The 18094-nt window shown below is 44.3% G+C and overlaps 1 protein-coding gene across 2 annotated transcripts in view; it reads left to right on the top strand.

Annotated features, from left to right (window-relative positions):
- Positions 1 to 18094, top strand: part of CRMP1 (collapsin response mediator protein 1) — a 237900-nt gene that overhangs the window by 217615 nt on the left and 2191 nt on the right. For both annotated transcript variants that reach the window (XM_086964105.1, XM_086964106.1), the window contains exons 12-13: positions 4580 to 4759; positions 11624 to 11777. In XM_086964105.1, the coding sequence (XP_086820231.1) occupies positions 4580 to 4759; positions 11624 to 11777 (334 nt within the window). The remainder of the gene's footprint in view (positions 1 to 4579; positions 4760 to 11623; positions 11778 to 18094) is intronic.

The following is an 18094-nucleotide window of genomic DNA, read 5'->3' as shown; positions in this document are numbered from 1 at the left end:
TTTGTAATATATTTCTTTTGTATACTTACGTGTTAATTTTGTTTTTTCATCTGTTCTTTCGTGTTTTTTAATAATATATATACATTATTCAATGTTGATCATATTTATATATGTTTCCGGAAATATATTTTACTTTTTTTATTCTTTGTGTATGGAGATTATTTTGCATTAATTAAGGATAGGGAAATTTCAATCTGACCTTTCTGGTTTTGATGGAATGGTAATAGTAGTCCTGACCCCACCAAAGTCCAACACTTTCCCTACTGTGGGTTATGTTGGACTGGGAATAGTAAATCTCACCCATTCAAAGTTCAACCGTTTCTCCACTGTTGCTTAGGTTGAAGTTGGAATAGTAAATCTGGCTTCTCCAAAGTCCAACTCTTTCCCTACTGTGGCTTAAGTTGGAGCGGCAATAGTAAATCTAGCTCCTCCAATGTCTAGCACTTTTTCCTACTGTTGCTCATGTTGGAGTGGAATAGTAAGTCTGGCCATCCAACATCCAACACTTTACCTACTGTCCATAAATGAGAATTTATTAATTTTGTAGTAATTTTAACACAACTATAGTAATGATATTTTATATTTTATTTATTTGTTGGTATTTTCTATTTTAATTATAATTTTAATATGTTCATTTTCAATTATTTGAAACTATTTAAATTTTATGTTTTGTAATTTAAACAATGTTATGTATTCTTATATTTTAATGTAATATTATTGTAAAGTTAACATGTTTTAAGGTCAATATAGTGTTTACTAGTTAAAATTCAATATATTTGCTTATTGTTTGACAATAATGTGGTCTTCTATACTTTAGTTGTCAATATTTTTGACATTACATACAAAGTATATACATTCAATGGTTGTGTCCTCTATTGTTCTTTGGTGAAATTTTTGTAGCCAATATTTTTGAAAGTGATGTTTAATGATAAAACTATAGAGTTATTTAATCTGCCTTGAAGTTGGTGGGACTTAGTAATCGTTGGCCCTCTCCAAATTCCACACGTCAATTAGAGTGTTGTGGCTTGAAAGCTGCTACTCAACGAGTCACACGCCAATCTAGTCCTTGCTTTAATGGCTTCTTTCATTAATGTGATTACTACCTCTGCTTTCCTTTGGTTCATTTCAAAGCAAAAGAACATCAGGCTTTCATTCTTCCAAGTAGGCTTTACTCCCACAGGACTGGGGCCAATTTAAGTGTCCTGAATATTTCACGCAGGTTGCAGCTGAGGAGAAGATTTGTTACATCTTTGTTTTCTTCATTGATGCACAAAGTTCATAAAATGAGTATCATTAAACTGAATAATATTATCACTGGTCTTTTTACAGTGTCTAGAAATGCTATAAGTGTGGTATGAAACACCATTTAATATTTAGGGCCTTATTATGTAGTCGTGGGGCCGACCTGATGACCTCCTCACTGCGGAACCACCAGCAGTATTACAACTGCAGCGGTTAGACTGCCACAAGACTGGCGGCACCACTATGATCAAGGATCGCCAGCTGGGCTGGCGGTCTTTTCCTGGGAAGAGTTGCTGGCGGTGTTCCAGCCCGCACTGCCAAGCATATTTTGAGTTCCCTCACTGCCCTCCTTTTCATGGTGGTGAGCTTGCCAAGAAAAGGGTGTCCATGAGGAAACTAAGGGAGCCTTACATGGCCCCTTGTTGCCTCTGTGCATGAGGGTGCCCATGATGTGTCCCCATATATGTCTGCATCCCCAGTTCCAACACAGAAAGAAATGCACAACATGGTCCATTTCTTTCCGTGCTGAAACGTGCTTTGGTGCTCCCATTTTTGTGTTTTTCTAAGGGTCAGATATGAGCCTTAGAAAGGCATTGCCATGGGACTGCCAAAGCTCTGCCTGCCAGACCAGGACATAAGTCTTAATCTAGTGGTCAGAGTGACTATGGGTTTGGCGGTCTCGCTGCAGGGTCCTGCCGTGGCGGCCCACTGCGAGATTGCCAAACTCGTAATAAGGCCCATAGCCTTATTCTGATATTTATTATCCAAAAAATGCTGAAAGGGCACATTGCTATGATGCTATGTTCTCACTCAAGCGATTGTCTGTGACAAGGTACTTAACTTTCATAGTTCTGTGCCAAGAAAAGAGGCCTGTTTTTCATTTAATTCTAGAATTCGGGGTTTCTAAAAAAAAACTAAAAACTTCACTGATGACAACTTAAGATACATGCACTATTTTAAAGGCATGATCAAAGTGCAGTTAAAATGACAGTGTGGAAGACTTAGGGCCCGATTCACAGAACTAACAAGACAAAATCCTAAACTTACCACTTTTGATATTCAGTCACAGAAGGCATTTAGTAGTAGTAAAGTTAGGATTTTGTCTTAAGTTTGACTTAAGACAAACTTAAGACAGACTTAAGACAGACTTAAGACAGACTTAAGGGAAACTTAAGACAAACTTAAGACAGACTTAAGACAGACTTAATACAGACTTAAGACAAACTTAAGTTAGGAATTTGTCTTAAGTTTGTCTTAAGTCTGTCTTAAGTCTATCTTAAGTCTGTCTTCAGTCAGTCTTAAGTTTGTCTTAAGTTTGTCTTAAGCCTGTCTTAAGTCTGTCTTAAGTTTGTCTTAAGTCAAACTTAAGACAATATCCTAACTTTGCTACTACTAAATGCCTTCTGTGAATACCAAAGGTAGTAAGTTTAGGATTTGGTCTTAAGTTAGTTCTGTGAACCGGCACTTCCACTGCCTTCCAATTTTGTTATGAAACATGTAAATATAAACTCTGCATTCACACAAACTATTGACATGTTTCATAGGAAGTAAAAATCAAACACAGTGTGTAATTTTCTTATAGGTACGTAATGTAGGTTTGACGGTTCCTTGATAGGAAGAGAGTGTCCAGACCCACTCTGCTGTGCACAGTGAGGAATGACTGCACTGTGCTTTAGGCGCGTGACTAAGTGCAGGCCAGGACCTGCAGCCAACCCCTGCTGAAGACAGCCAAAGGCCATGCACAGTAGGGGCTTGCTGCATAGTGAATTAAAACTGAAAAAATATGTAAATCTGGAAGTTAGATGTAATATTTCAGAAAAAAGGGCCCAGCAAGAGCATGAGTTATTGTGGTGTATAGTTAACTATATGTGGCCTGCCTCAAAGGGTTTTTAGGTTTTAGGTGAACTTCACTTTAAGTGTGGTTTTGAGAGTATCACGCGCATTTCATAAACTAAGTTAACCCCTTGCATGCTCATGACGACACAGTGCTCCGGTGCTCATGACGAGCTGAGCTGAGCTCGTCATGGCCATTAGAACGCTCGCACGCTGGGAAAATTCCCCTGCTGTGCTGAACGTTCTATTGAAACTGGTGTGGCCATGACGAGCTTACCTCGTCATGAGCACAGGAGCACTGTAGCTCATGACGAGCTGAGCTCGTCATGAGCACCGGGGCGCTGTGCGCGCCCCCCGCCCCCCAGCAGAGCACGAAAATTACCCCAGCAGCCAAGGGGTTAATGTCTTATGAGCAACATAAACAATAACAAAGGTTTTTTCTGTGAACGTGAGTGTTTTGATGATATACTACATTCCAATCCCATCACTTTATTATTCAATATTCCCAGATCCGTGTGTGTGCATTCCAAAGGCCCTGGGTAGCGAGGCCTTGCACCCAACCTTCCACGAGGCCAACGGGGGGTTTGATTGCAGGACCTATCGGAAGGTCAGGCACCATACCTATCCCACTGTGTGGCCAACCACCTATATATTGTGCTTGCATGTGCTCACCAGCAGTGGCTGCAGGCCTTGTCGTCTGGCGTGGACCTGTATCCAAGCCCTGAACCCATCTTCCAGTGGTGCTAGGCCACGCTGTTCCTGTCCTTAGGCCATGTGCAGCAGGGATTGACCACGGGGTCTCCACCCAACCTATTATGTGGCCAAACTCTGCTGCATGGAAGTTGGTTTCAGGGCCAGACCCAGCCTGCGGGGTAGCTAACCTCAGCTGCACATGGCCTAAGGACATGCGGAGTCGGGTTGATCTGTAACTAGACCTTGCGCCCAGATTCCAGTGAGACTAAAACTTGTTACATAAGTCATTTGGCCATGCGCAGTAGGGAGTGGCCACTGACCAGCCTTGGAGCCAAACCCTATAGCATTTTGGTAGTAATGGACATGCATCCAACCCATTGTGTGGACAACCTCCACTACACATAGCTTTGACTGTGCACAATCTAGCAATTATGATTTCCACTCTCCAATTTCAGTGTAGAACCTATTGAATTACTTTTGCAGTACTCCTGACTTAATCTTGAATTCCAAGAGTAAGCTAGGAGCTCTTTGGGCTATTCCGTTATGACTTGCTCTTGGAATTGTCTCTGTTTTTTAAGGGATATACAAAAATGAGGGAATAGCTATAGATACAAAACTAAAATCCAAAGATCATGTAGTACTTTACGTGGAAATTATTTTGCAGATTTGCAAATGCTGCCTTAGGCCGGAATGTTTATTAAGTATAATTGCAGTAAAGCAAATTACTTAGCTATGATTTTACTCCAGAGAATGTACTTCTTTCTTCCCACTGAAAGTTGGTGATACTGAATTTCTCGTTATTGGTTTACAGGCTGTGGAATATAATATATTTGAAGGCATGGAGTGCCGAGGCGCCCCATTGGTCGTTGTCAGCCAAGGAAAAATTGTGTTTGAAGATGGAAACCTACATGTGAACCAGGGAATGGGCCGCTTCATACCTCGCAAACCATTCCCGGAATATATTTACCAGCGTATACTAACAAGAAATAAGGTAAATAGGCAAGCTTTGGAGAAGATTTTTAGGAGAAGAAACTCCTTACGAGTGCAAAGGTACATGTGTATTTTAGTTATTATTAGTTATGAAAATACATTGGTGAAAATAAACAGAATGTACCAGCTGATGTAATTGGTTTATGCTCATCCAATTAAATGAGTCGAAAAATACCCTTGCCATGTGAGAATGGTAAAGGTAACAGCATTCTTGTGCAAATGAGAAAGGTATACTGTTCATGGTCCAGTGTTCACCCTGTGGTAAAAATCCGGGAACAGGCAAAAGAGCTAATTTTGCCCACATCTGTTCAGCAGGCCGCTATCCTTGCACCACGTGGAGTACAGAGAGAAAAGGGTTATTTTACAGATGGGAGTATGTTCGATCCTTACATATTCAATAGGTGGCCTAATATGCAGTGATAAACCCCACTGCTGGTCCCTGCAACATGCATAAGTCTGATTTATGTTCTATGGGACTATCATGTATTGTTGGATTTATCCCAGTAATGTGGACCTGTACATCTGCATCCCGTGCAAATGTTCTAAATTTGGCTGCCTTTATATGTGTATAATTCATCTAGAATAATTTACTCGCACTGTAGTAAGTGATATTATGACTGATCATATATTATATGATGCTTTAATTTCATGTTTAGTCTTCACATTAACTTTTTTAAAATATGCATCTGCAAGTTTTAATGTGAAGGTACTTGCTCTGTAAAATGATGTATATAGCACATAACTTTCATTTGATTTAGGGAAAGACAAATTTCTTAATAGAAAACACATATCTCACAGTGTATTTAATATTATATTTACAATTATTGTAAACTTCAGTGTGTGGTGTGCCCTAAGTGGGACAGATATAGACACAAGTGGGTCCCCATGCACACTGTGTCCTTGGAACCAAGCTATATATGGCTCATAATCCCCCGTCAGGGTAAAATCGGTCCTAAATTGCTTGTGTTACATTTCCGGGAGGACCTGGCCTGGCAGTTCAGGCTGGACTGATTCCATTGGAGCAGGGCCAAGACTGATTTGCATGATGCAATTTATAATTGGGCGAACCGTCAGCTTTCTATCAATGGACCCCTCATTAACTCTGTTGAGAGTATGCTTCTTCCAACAGCCAATGGAATAGGGGCTCTTGGGAGGATGGCATTACACTTCCAGTCCCATTTAGGGTAATTACCAATGGCTGAAATTAATTCAAGCATTCCACCCATCACTATTTTTAATTCCTGAATATGACTATATAGTCATGCACAATGTGTACACCTTGACATTCTCACCCCTGGCTTTTGGTTTTTCTTCCCTCTCCTCAACTGTTGCATCCTCGGGTCACCTTTGCCACAAAGTATATGTGACACCATTTTGGTTTGGGTGCGGTGAAACCTTGAAAACTGTCTGTGTGTCCCAACCCGTCATCCAATCTAACCCCATAGATGGTTTGTCACTGAGAAGGATGGTGAGCTGTATATTGGTATTGTAGTGAATCTCAATCAATGGATACTGACCCAATATCTCAAAGGCTTGCCAATCCACGAGGGTTAACAAAGAGATGCTCCTCCAGGGAAGCAAGGAATGCCTTTTATAATAAATCCAATGCAATAAATGTAAGAGTTGGAACACAAGACCTGGCAGATCCAAGACCATAGTAAACTGGTTACATTTACAACACAGAAATTATGGAGGATTCAACCTTGGAAGTCACTCCAAACCCACCTCCTGCTGGACAGGCACAGGGAGAAGTGGTGCCTTCTCTTCTACAGACATTGTAATGCAAGCCATCTGGACATCCAATGAGGCACTGGAAACTAACAATTATTAATTGGGCCTCGACTTAATCCTGCTTTAAGAATATAGTTGATACAGTAATGAAAACTTAGGGATGCATCTTAGAGCTGAAAGATATGGTCAAACACATTCAGACTTCAAGCTCTCAGTTAAAGGCCTTGTCCAAAGGTTTACAAGATGCTGAAGGCCACACACTCCTCCACATCTAATTTGTTTGGTTTCCTGAAGGCTATGAGGGAAACAATCCTGAGAATTTATTGGAGCAATGGCGCAGGGGGCTCATCCTGGTAGGCCGACTGTCACCTGCTTTTGTTGGCCTACTATGCCCCTCCGAAAGACTGCTGCCCGTAGCCCACCATGCCCATAATTGCTAAGATCCAGAACTACAAAGACAAATATAAGGATAAAATTCTATGAATAGCAAGAAATCAGCCAACAGCCCTATTCGAATCACACCATGATGACATATATTCCAAGATATATATTCTTAGGCTATACAAGAGCAGTTCAATCACACTGCACGTATTTTAAAAAACATAAACACTGAACTTCAACCTAAGGATTCCTCTACATCCTGCTGAACTTAGCTAAGCTAAAAGTTCTGTTTCAATCTAAATCTTACTTTTTTAGACCAGGGAGATGGTGTTGCATGCCTGGGAGTAAGAAGATCTCAGATGCAACTTAAGAGGTGCCCAAAACTAACACTCCAGAGGGCCCCCATGGCCTCACATCCCAGAGCTTAGAGGAGAGGGGCTTCCCTCCAGACCAAGCTCTGAGGAATCACAAAAAACACCTGCTAAGACAGTCAAAGATACCCTGCCCACACTGAGACAGCGGTTTACTCAGGTCCCTATCTAAAACAGTTGATATAAATTGATCTTCCATGAGCATAGAGCCCCATAGACCAATACAATACCCACTCCCATATGGCAGATGGGTTCTTGTCTGTCCTACATGTGTAGCACCATTCTAGCCTCTGATTGTTTACTAGCGGACATCAACCTGAGCTAATCTCCTTGTGGGTAGGAGCTGTACAATGGTGTTATTGGGCACCAATTGACACTCCTTATCAAAAGTGTTAACTTGATTGATGTATTTTGATGAGGTATTGAGTTATTAGTTTATTAACCTAATTTATATTTAAGGCTGAGGTAATCAGCCCTTGTTAGGTGTAGACGTACCACACCTTAGGGAGTGAGGCATGCTTTATGTTAGAAGTATGTGTGTTGAATAGGAGTTTCCAGTTTTTAGTTCCAGTTGAAATAGGTACATTATTCATAAGAATGCATGCCTCTATATTATGAGAGGTGGTAGTCTGGCTTCAGTGCAACCTGAACCATTCCCCCACTACATATTTACCAGTGTGTGCTCAAATGAGGACCCCTAGAGAATTACTGTTAAGAATTCTATCCTGGAATGTAAAAGAAGAAAAGTGCCAAAGGGTGCAAAGCACATAACACCCGATATAGCTTGAGTGCACGAAACATATTTATTGGACTCTCACTATGTTTTTCTGGGGAGATATAGTTTATATAATGTCTTTCATGCAAGCTCCATAAGACAATCTCAGGAGTTGCTGAATCAGGAAGTTTAAAGGGATCCTGCAGGGAAATGTATTATGGGGCTGGGTCCACTAAATGTTGCTCTATCAACTTCCTCAATGTTTATATCCCACCTTCAGTCATTTAATTCTTCCTAGCTTTGTTAGGACATATTTTTCTACAGCCCCATGTCCCTGAGAAACCTTTGATAAGGCTTGACTTTAATAGAGTCATTGTCCCGGCTTTGTACAGGCACTCTTTGTGTCCCAAAAACTGGTCAGGCCAGACTCTCCAGTTGCATTTTATTAGTTCCCTGGGCCTAACGGATGCCTGGTGCTCTCACTACCCATCTAATCAGGCTTATTCTTTGTTCTGTAGAGTTCATATATCCTTCTCCAGACTTGAGAACTAATGAAGGCTAAGTTGCATTCCAAGTTACCATACAGGAATCATTTAACCTGATCCTATATAGCTAGACTATGGCCATATTTCCAGGATAAAGAAGGATAAACAGCAAATCAAAGCACTCCTCTAGGCCTACCCATTGGACCCTAAGCTTCAGTATGGGCAATCTGGAAACTATGCACAGCTATGAGACATAGAAGCTGCCCAATTTTCCTTGAAAGAACTCCACACAGATGAGGCCAGGAATCTTTGATTCAGGTCTTAAATCAAACCTATGAATAGGGAAGCAAGGTAGGGAAGCTTTATGAGTATCGTGAGCGGCTGATGGGGAGGTGAGACGTAGTCAATGTATTTGCCTCTTTCTGTGCCACTTTATGAAATAGAAGAGTGATCATGGCCCATGGAGAGCTGCCCTCCCATCTTGCCATCATACATTGTCCTCATTTATTCCTAGAAGATAGATAATGGCTAGACCAGGAGATTTCAGAAGAGGAGTTGTGTAAAGTGTTTTCCCAGATTTTAACTAGGCTCAGTGAGATTCCTGCAAAGCACCTTTACAATTTCTCTTCTGAGATAACACACAGCTAAGTAGTATATTGCAATGGGCAGCAGAGGGTAAAATCTTCCCTTCAGATCCCAGTGAAGCAGTCATTACAGTTTTACTTAAACCCAGAAGTGAACTGACCAATATTCCTCGTATTGACCGATTTGTATTCATATAGAAATAATATAGAAACAAAAATCCTCACCAAAGTGTCGGTGAATTGGTTGCTCCCCCTGATCAACTCCTTCATTGAAGGTGACCAAAACCGGTTCATGCATGACCGGTTTACCAGACATGATCCTAGGTCATGGAGGATCACTTTCCTATGTGTTAAATGTACAGAGATTGAATCCCATCGATACACCTCCTGCTACCAGGATAATTACTTAGCTCTAGCGAGCATCTCTTCACACTGTTCGATGGAAGGGCAGGCTTATTGGTTAAATGCCCCTTTAGATTTATTTGTGAAATCTCAGATCAGTACTTTTGCAGAATTGTTGCCCGATTTTGGCCGGTACAGAACAACATTATTTAGGTGTCTACAGCTTTGGCATGTCCTGACTCCCTACATGGGAGGATTACATGTCATCACTGTGTTTAGTCCTCTACAATTTGACCTTTCATTTGGAGATATGGGAGGCAAATCATCTCTAAACTCTACATATTCCTAGTCATTAGCCTTACGTACAGTGTGATAGAAGTATAGGCACCATTTAGCAAATAAGACTAGAGGAACTTCCTTATGTCTCCTAGTGAAGTGGCCAACATAGCTAGAAGGAGCTTAGTTCAGCTTAAATACCCACTGTCAGACTCAAACTACCACTAACCTGTAGTTCCATATGTTGCTGCAGGAATGAGATGGAACCCACCAGTCTCTTTCATCATCAACATCGTGGAACATGTCCAAGATTATGCTCAAAACTATATTCAGAGGGAAGAGGGGGAAACAAGATAAGGATATGAAAGAAGGCACACAGGAGATGTTGTTAGTTTGTAGTCACATAACTAGTCTCATCAAATGGAGACTCTCTAGGGTGTTCTGCAGTCTCTTATGTACAAACAGAACAAGACTATCATTACTCTCTCTTGTTTATCAGTTTCAACTGTGTTAAGTTTTGTTTCTTTTACATGGATTTCACTTGAATGATTAAATTCTACAGAAACTGAAAAAATGCATTCTCTATCAAGAGGTGCATGATACTAACACTCAGGCCCTGATTATGAGTGTAGATGCTACTTATTGCATCTAATAAATAACAATACCACGAGGTACGATATTTATCATGTGTGATAAATAGCACCTATTATAGGTTTCAGGGGAATAACATGCATATTTTGGTTTTAACGAACAAAAATCCACATGGTATGGTAAATACCATATGCTTTTCCCCATTTACATTTTGACAGGTTTGACCTGCTAAACTTTACGTGGGAGATATTTAATGCATCCTATAAATATTGGATGCATGGAATACAGCTAAACTCATAATTCTGACCCCAGCGCAAACAGGGGTCCATGCAGGGGTGGGAAACCATGACCCATTGATAATCAGGCACTCAATTTTTCAATTGTAAATTTTACAATACCTTTGACTTGCGTGCCTGCATGGGGACCGGTTTGACTGTGCTAGTGATGGAAGGGAGGTGTCACAGTCTGACAACAGGGGGGTGTCAGCCACAATCTTGAGCAGCTTGGCTTTTGTCATGCTGGCTTAGACAACAGTCTGAGTTGCAGTCCCCTGCTATGGGAGGCCAGTAATGTCCAGGACCAGAGGTGGATGGGAGTGGATACAATTACCTGTGGCAACCCATGATACCTACACAGAATCTATTTTCATGTGTAAGGGCTTCCTCCCTCCCTTAAGATGTCACTCGGAAATAAGAATCTTTCTTCATACACTGTGAGAGGGTCTGCACATTTCAGTGTTTTGGAGAAAGGTCTCTGAATTCATTTCAAAGTTCCTCAGGTATCCAGTTACACCTTCCTCAAAGTTAGCTTTATTATATATAATGGATGTCTTGGAAAACAATAGGTACAATAATGCCCTAATCAATCTGAAGGCTGGTGCTTTTTCAGAGGAACACTAAACACAATTGTGAATTTAGTTCAGATTCTCCTCTTAGTGGATGGTCCAGAGTTATGAGTAGGTGCCTGGAGAAACTGTTTTATGATGCCAGAGGATGTCCACAGAAATATCATTAAATGTTCAGTTAGAATGGGCAGGGGCTGAAAGACCAGGGCTACACAGGAAAGGTTCTTTTTCTTTCTCCAGTTCTCATGTATCTGGCTTTTTTCCATGCTAAACGTACCCGTTATACCTGTTGCAACATTTGGCAATATGATTGTATTCTTGACAATACTTGTATTACGCTTGTATTCGTTCAATGTTAATTGCAATACTAATTTATTAAAGAAATGATGGAGTTTTAAACCAATACCTTACAGCAAAATGTATTAATAAAAGCCAAAATGTAAAGATATATGTAAGCTTATGTTTTCTTGGGTACCAATAATATTCTGTGTTGCTGCTCACAAGAAAGCACGTTTAGCTTTTGTTTCTATTTCTGTACTTCTCAGGTGAATGGATTGCAAGCAGTCTCTAGAGGACTGTATGATGGACCAGTTTATGACCTGCCAGTCACCCAAAAGTATGCTACTCCTGCCCCTTCCCCAGTCAGGGCCCAGCCTCCACCAATCCGAAACCTTCACCAATCCAACTTCAGCTTTTCAGGTATGACAACAAGTGTATTTAGAGACGTGATAATGTGTCCACATTACGCATAGCTCAAACATCATAATAGCAGCAAGTACTCAAATGACTCCAGTTACATGAATATAATGCATACTAGCGTTGCACCTTCCGCCTTACAAGCTGGTACAAAAACTGAAATGCAAGGAGATGTCATGGGATATGGTGACGAAGATTCTGCGAGTTCTGGTAGTGTCACCCCTTGCGGTGGTCTAGCACTCCCTTCTTTTGGGTCTGTCTATCCTGCCTGTTAGAAATGGGGGTCTCTAGTTGGCAATGGTTTGCACCTTTGTCCAAGTAGGAACCCTTCTTCCTAGTCAGGGTAAGGGGGATACACTTCCAAAATAACCACTGCTCACCCCCTTGGTAGCTTGGCATAAGCAGACAATCTTATCTCAAAGGCAGTGTGTAAAGCATTTGTTCACTCATGCAGTAATACAGTGAAAACACTACAAATGGACACCAAACCAGTTTAGAAAAATAAGTAATCTTTATCTAAACCGAACAAAACTAAAATGACAAAAATCCACAATGCAGTAATCAAAATATGACCTTTAAAAGTTAGAAACCGTTCTTTCCATAGCAAATTATAGATGCGACACTTTCAACACAAAGTACCTTGGATGCGTCAAATTCATAAACAAAAACAGCGGCAGGGTAGGTGATGCACCAGTTCCTTGCACTCAGGGAAGGTGCTGCATTGGTTCCTTACTGCCACGCAGGGTAGGTGATGCTTTGGTTCCTTACTGCCACACAGGGTAGGTGATGCACTGGTTCATTACTGTGCGGGGAGGTGATCCGTCGGTTTCTTACTGTGCGGGGAGGTGATGCATTGGCTTCTTACTGCAGCCCCAGCGTTGAAGTAGACTTGGCGCCCTGGTGCGATGTGTGAGGATCGGGGATGCGGTCTCACAATGCATTGGTTTTTGCAGCCGAACAGCCGAGCCTGCATCAGAATCAGTGCGGTGATCTCGGACTTCGGAGATCGGTGCACTCTAGGGGGCGTGCAGCACCTTCTGAAACCATGGGCAGGCACTACATTGGTTTCTTCAGCGACGCGTCGGAAACAGGTGCGGATGCATTGCGTTTCTCATCTCACCGCATTTCCAGCTTGCAATGGCAGGAACCACCTCCATAGCCCCAGAACAGAAACAGGCACCTCTTAGGAGGTCTGAAATTCCAGCAAGGAAGTTCAGGGAAGCTGGAGGTGAAGTCTTTGTATCCCTGAGACTTCAAAAACAGGAGGCAAGCTCTAATTCAAGCCCTTGGAGATCTTCCTCAAGCAGGGACACAGCAAAGTCCTTGTATTTTCCTTGGCAGAATCAGCCACTGGAGGCCAACCCCAGACAGCACACAGCAAAGGGGTAGTACTTCTCCAGCTCTTTCCCTTGGCAAAGGTTCCTCTTTAATCCCAGAAGTAATCTAAAGTTCAGGGGTCTGGGCCCCACTTTTTATAGCACAAATCCATGTGTTCTCTGGTGGCAGAGAAGCTCTATGCCCAGCCAAAACCAGTTCTGCCCCTCTGGTGCAAATGCCTGGCAGGAGGTGGAGACAGCATTGTCCCATGCATACCAGCCCCATTCAAGTGTGAAAGAAATGTCTTCCCTTCCTCTTAATGCAGCCCAGGTCTATTTAGCCCAGCCCTGACTCATCCAGGAAAGGCAGAGAGAATGCACATTCCCAGCCCCTGTCATTCAAAAGCCAGACAGTCAATCCACAAACCAGCAGAGACACACAGGATTGCTAAGCAAGAACATACCCACTTTCTAAAAGTGGTATTTTCAAACACACAATATAAAAATCATATTTACTAAAAGATGCATTTTTATATTCTGAGTTCAGACATAGTAAACTCCATCTTGCCATCTTGACCCAAAGGGAAGTTATATTTATAAGATTATATAAATAAACTCCCATTCTATTCTAAGGGACAGATATCCAAGCCTTTATATAGTGAAAAATGAAATTGGCAGTATTTCACTATCAGGACATGCCACACACATCAGGGTATGTCCTACCTTTGACAAACAATACACCCTGCCCACAGGTACCTTGGGCCTACCTTAGGTGTAACTCACATATAAGAAAAGAGAAGGCTAGGGCCTGGCAAGTGGGTGCACTTGGCAGGTCGACATTGCAGTATTGAACTGCACACAGACACTGCAATGGCAGATCTGAGACCTTTTGCAAGGCTGCTTGTGTGGGTGGCACAATCAGTTCTGCAAACCCACTAGCAGCATTTGATTTACAGGCCCTGGGCATACGCAGTGCACTGTACTAGCGACTTACCAGTAAATCATATATGCCAATCATGGAAACACCAATCCATAATACAATTTACAGGGGAGCATTTGCACTTTAGCACTGATCAGCAGTGGTAAAGTGCCCAAAGACAGAAACAGAGCGCCAAAAGCAAAAAGTCTGGGGATAAATCCTCTGGACAAGCCAGGTCTAACAATGCCTATGCCAGGAAATCTCAGAGATGGAGTCAGCTTCCTTACAGGTCGCTTCTGGCTACATAAAGATTACTGTCCTTCTCTTGAGTGACCAGGCAATTGACCATTCCGACAACATCTGTAGTACTTAAAACATTTCAAATCATCAATCAATCAATCAGTCAATCAATCAATCAGGGGCTTGTAAAGTGCGGCTACTCACCCTTGAGGGTCTCAAGGTACTGGGGGAGTGAAGCTGCTGGCTAGACTGGGTGGAGGATCATTCGAAGAGCCAGGTCTTGAGCTCCTTCCTGAATTGGGTCAGCGACGTGGATTGCCTGAGGTGGAGGGGCAAGGTGTTCTAAATTTTGGAGGCGAGTTAGGAGAACAACCTTCCTCTGGTTCTTGTCCTTTGGATCCTGGGGACGGAGACAAGGGCGAGTTGGGAGGATCGGAGTTATCTGGCGGGTACATGGAATGTGAGGCAGTGGTTCGGGTATTCTGGTCCTTTGTCATGTAGAGCTTTGTAGGTGTGAAAGAAGAGCTTGAAAGTGACTCTCTTGTTGATTGGGAGCCAGTGGAGTTGTTGGAGGTGTTGCGTGATGTGTCTGTGGCAGGGGATGTCGAGGACCCATCTGGCTGCGGCGCTTTGAACGTTCTGTAGTTTCTGTAGGTGTTTATGGGTGACTCTGGCATAGAGTGTGTTACTGTAGTAGAGTCTGCTGGTGATGAGTGCATGAGTGACTGTCTTTCTGGATTCTGTGGGGATCCATCTGAATGTCTTGCGAAGCATGTGGAATCAGGCGGAGGAACTTACGTTGATTTGGCAGTTCATATTGAGTGATGAGTCCAGCATGATGCCAAGGTTGCATGCATTGTCAGTCGGGGTGGGGGGATATCCCAGAATGGCTGGCCACCAGGACTCGTCCCAGGAGGAAGGGGTGGGTTCCAGGATGAGCACTTCGGTCTTGCCCGAGTTCAATTTGAGGCAGCTGTCTTTCATCCAGGTAGCAACAGCCTTCATTCCACTGTGAAAGTTGGTTCTGGTGGTTGTGGGTTCATTCAGGCCCGGACTGGTTGTAGCGGGCACCGGGCAATCCTTCGGAGCGCCGCACGGGAGGGGGCCAGTTTTGGGCCCCTGGGGGCCGTTTTTGTTACAGGGCTGTTTTTGCAGCATGGCCGAAAACCGGCTCTGGCAAAGCGCTGCGTGGACCAACCCCCCCCGCCCCCCCTCTCCCCCTATCCCCGCCCCAACCCCCCGCCCCCCCCAGAGGTGTTCTGCTGAGCACTTTGCCAGGGCCGGTTTTGGTTCCCAGTCCGGCCCTGGGTTCATTGGTGAGGGAGAGGATCAGCTGGGTGTTGTTAGCCCAGGAGACAATCTTAACCCCATGGCTTCTGATGATGGCTGCGAGGGGGCCATGTAGATGTTGAAGATGGTGGGGCTTAGGGAGGAACCCTGGGGTACTCCACAGTTGATCTCTGTAGGCTCCGAGAGGAACGGTGGTAGTCTGACTCGCTGGGACTGGCTGGCGAGCAAGGAGTGGATCCAGTCCAAACCCCTGTCATGGATGCCGCCGTTGTGGAGTCTTGTGATTAGGGTGCGGTGGGAGACGGTGTTAAAGGCGGCCGAGAGTTCTAGTAGGATGAGGTCTACGGTCTCGCCCTCATCGAGGAGGGAGCGGATGTCATTGTTGGTGGTGAGTAGTGCAGTCTCTGTGCAGTGGTTGCTTCAGAAGCCGGATTGGTATGTGTCCAGGACATGGTTCACTTCGATGAACTCAGAGGGTTGAGCATTGATGGCCTTCTCTATGACCTTGGCTGGGAAGGGGAGGAGGGAGATCCGTCTGAAGTTTGTGAGGTCTGTCCGGTCTGAGGATGGCTTCTTCAGCAGGGGGTTGATCTCCATGTATTTCCAGTTATCGGGGAAGGTGGCAGTTTCGATGGAGCAGTTGATGGTGCGGCGAAGAAGGGGGGCGATGGTGGCAGCTGCTCTGTGGAAAATGTGGTACGGGCAGGGATCCATTGGGACTCCTGGATGGATGCTCTCCATGGTGTTGAGCATGCTCTCTGTTGTGACTGAGGTCCATCAGAGCATGGTCTGTTGGGGTGCGGCTTGGTTGTGTGTGATGGTGGCGGGCGTGGTGGCCGGGTCTCGCGTGTCAAAGCTGTCATAGATCTTCGTGATCATGTGGTGGAAGAAGGTGTTGAGTTTGTTGTAGAGGTCTTGGGTGAGGGGAACGTCTGTGGTCGCACTGTTGGGCCTGGTGAAATGGTGATGATGGCGAAGAGTTCTTTGCTCTTCTGTGCATTTGTGTTGATTCTGTCTTTGAGGGCCATTTCTTAGTGGTTTTGAGGAGTAGATGGTGTGAGTTGTCTGCGAATTTGAAGGTTGTGTGAGTTTCCCGAGTTTTGATGTTCCTCCATCTCTTCTTGAGAAGTCTGCAGGTGCGTCTGGACTTGTGAAAGGGGGGAGTTAACCTGCTGACCTTCTTAGAGTGTTGTTTGCCTGGTCTTTTCTTGAGGGGTGCCAGGGTTTCAGCGCAGTTGAAGATCCATCATTGAAGGTTGCATGCTGCAGTGTTGGTGTCCATAGGCGTTGGCAGAGTGGTTGTGCTGAGGGAGTTTATGAGACTTTCTTTGTGGCCTTGATCCAGCTGAGACGGGGGGAGATAATGGCGGTGGTGTTCGGTGGCCGTGGCAAAGGCAAAATGCACGCAGTGATTGTCCGTCCAGGAGAGTGCGGTGGTGTGGCTGTAGCTGATGTTCTCGTTGGCGGAGAAGACTAGGTTGAACGTGTGTCTAGCTGTGTGGATCTGTGTGGTGACTAGCTGCTTGAGTCTGATGTTGGTGAGGTTCTTCAGGAGGGAGGCAGTGTTCTGGTCACTGAGGTTGTCCAAGTGGAAGTTTAGGTCTCTGAGTCGGATGTAGTCGGTGGATGCGAAAGCCTGGGTTGCGATGAGACCTACAAGGGTGTTGGTGAAGGGGAGGTTGAGGGTAGGGGGACCTGTAGATGAGGGTGCCGCAGGGGTCGTGTTGGGGTTGGTCTGGAACTGGACATCGTCTGTGGGTTAGAGTGCGTAATCAGTCAGAGTGGGATTTTTTGGACGATGGCAAAGCCTCCTCCTGGGCAGTCAAGGTAGTCCTTGTGGGTGATTTTGTAGCCGTCGGGATGGCAATGTCCAGTCCGGAGCAGGTGTTGGTCCATGTTTCCATGAAGAAAGTGATGTCAGGAGAGGTGGCATCGAGGAGGCCCCAGATTTCTGTGGTGTATTTGTTGGGGGACCGCATGTTGATGAGGATGCAGTTGAGCCGGAAGGGTGTGCTCTTGGTTGGCTGGGCAGCAAGAGTAGCTGGTATGTTGGTGTGGCTGAAGGTGCGGTTACAATTCCGGCGAAGAGTCCAAGTGTCTTCTTCCATCATGCTAGATGGCAGGCGGTATGCCGTCCAGGGTTGAGGGCAAGGAGGGTGCTGGCATTGTAGCAGTGGAGCACAGGGTGCAGTCCAGGCGTGGATAGGCACAGATGGGATTGCCTTCGGTGCACCAGTGGCGCACCGATTGCGCGCAGCGGCAGCCATTTAAGTAGTGCTGCAGGAGGGCTGGACAGCTGGGAGGCATGAAACGTAGGAGCGGGAAGGGACACTGAGGGGGGCAGGGCTGTAGGGGATCACAGCTGCAACGAGGGAGAGGATAGGAAAAAAGGAAGAAAAAAAGAAGAAAAAGCAAAGCCAAAGGAAGAGGCAGAAAAGCAAAAGAGAAAATCAGAAAGAGGGACAGAAACAGCATAAAGAGGGACAGAAGGGCAGTCAAGATGCAGAGCAGTGACGCTCTACCTCCGGACCACCAACTACTCTGAAGGAGCTATT

This window comes from Lissotriton vulgaris, chromosome 3_2 (genome assembly GCF_964263255.1).
Source record: "Lissotriton vulgaris chromosome 3_2, aLisVul1.2, whole genome shotgun sequence".
In the NCBI taxonomy this organism is placed as follows: domain Eukaryota; kingdom Metazoa; phylum Chordata; class Amphibia; order Caudata; family Salamandridae; genus Lissotriton; species Lissotriton vulgaris.
The sequence above is the reverse complement of the archived record's forward strand: the minus strand, read 5'-3'. Positions and strand labels throughout refer to the sequence as shown.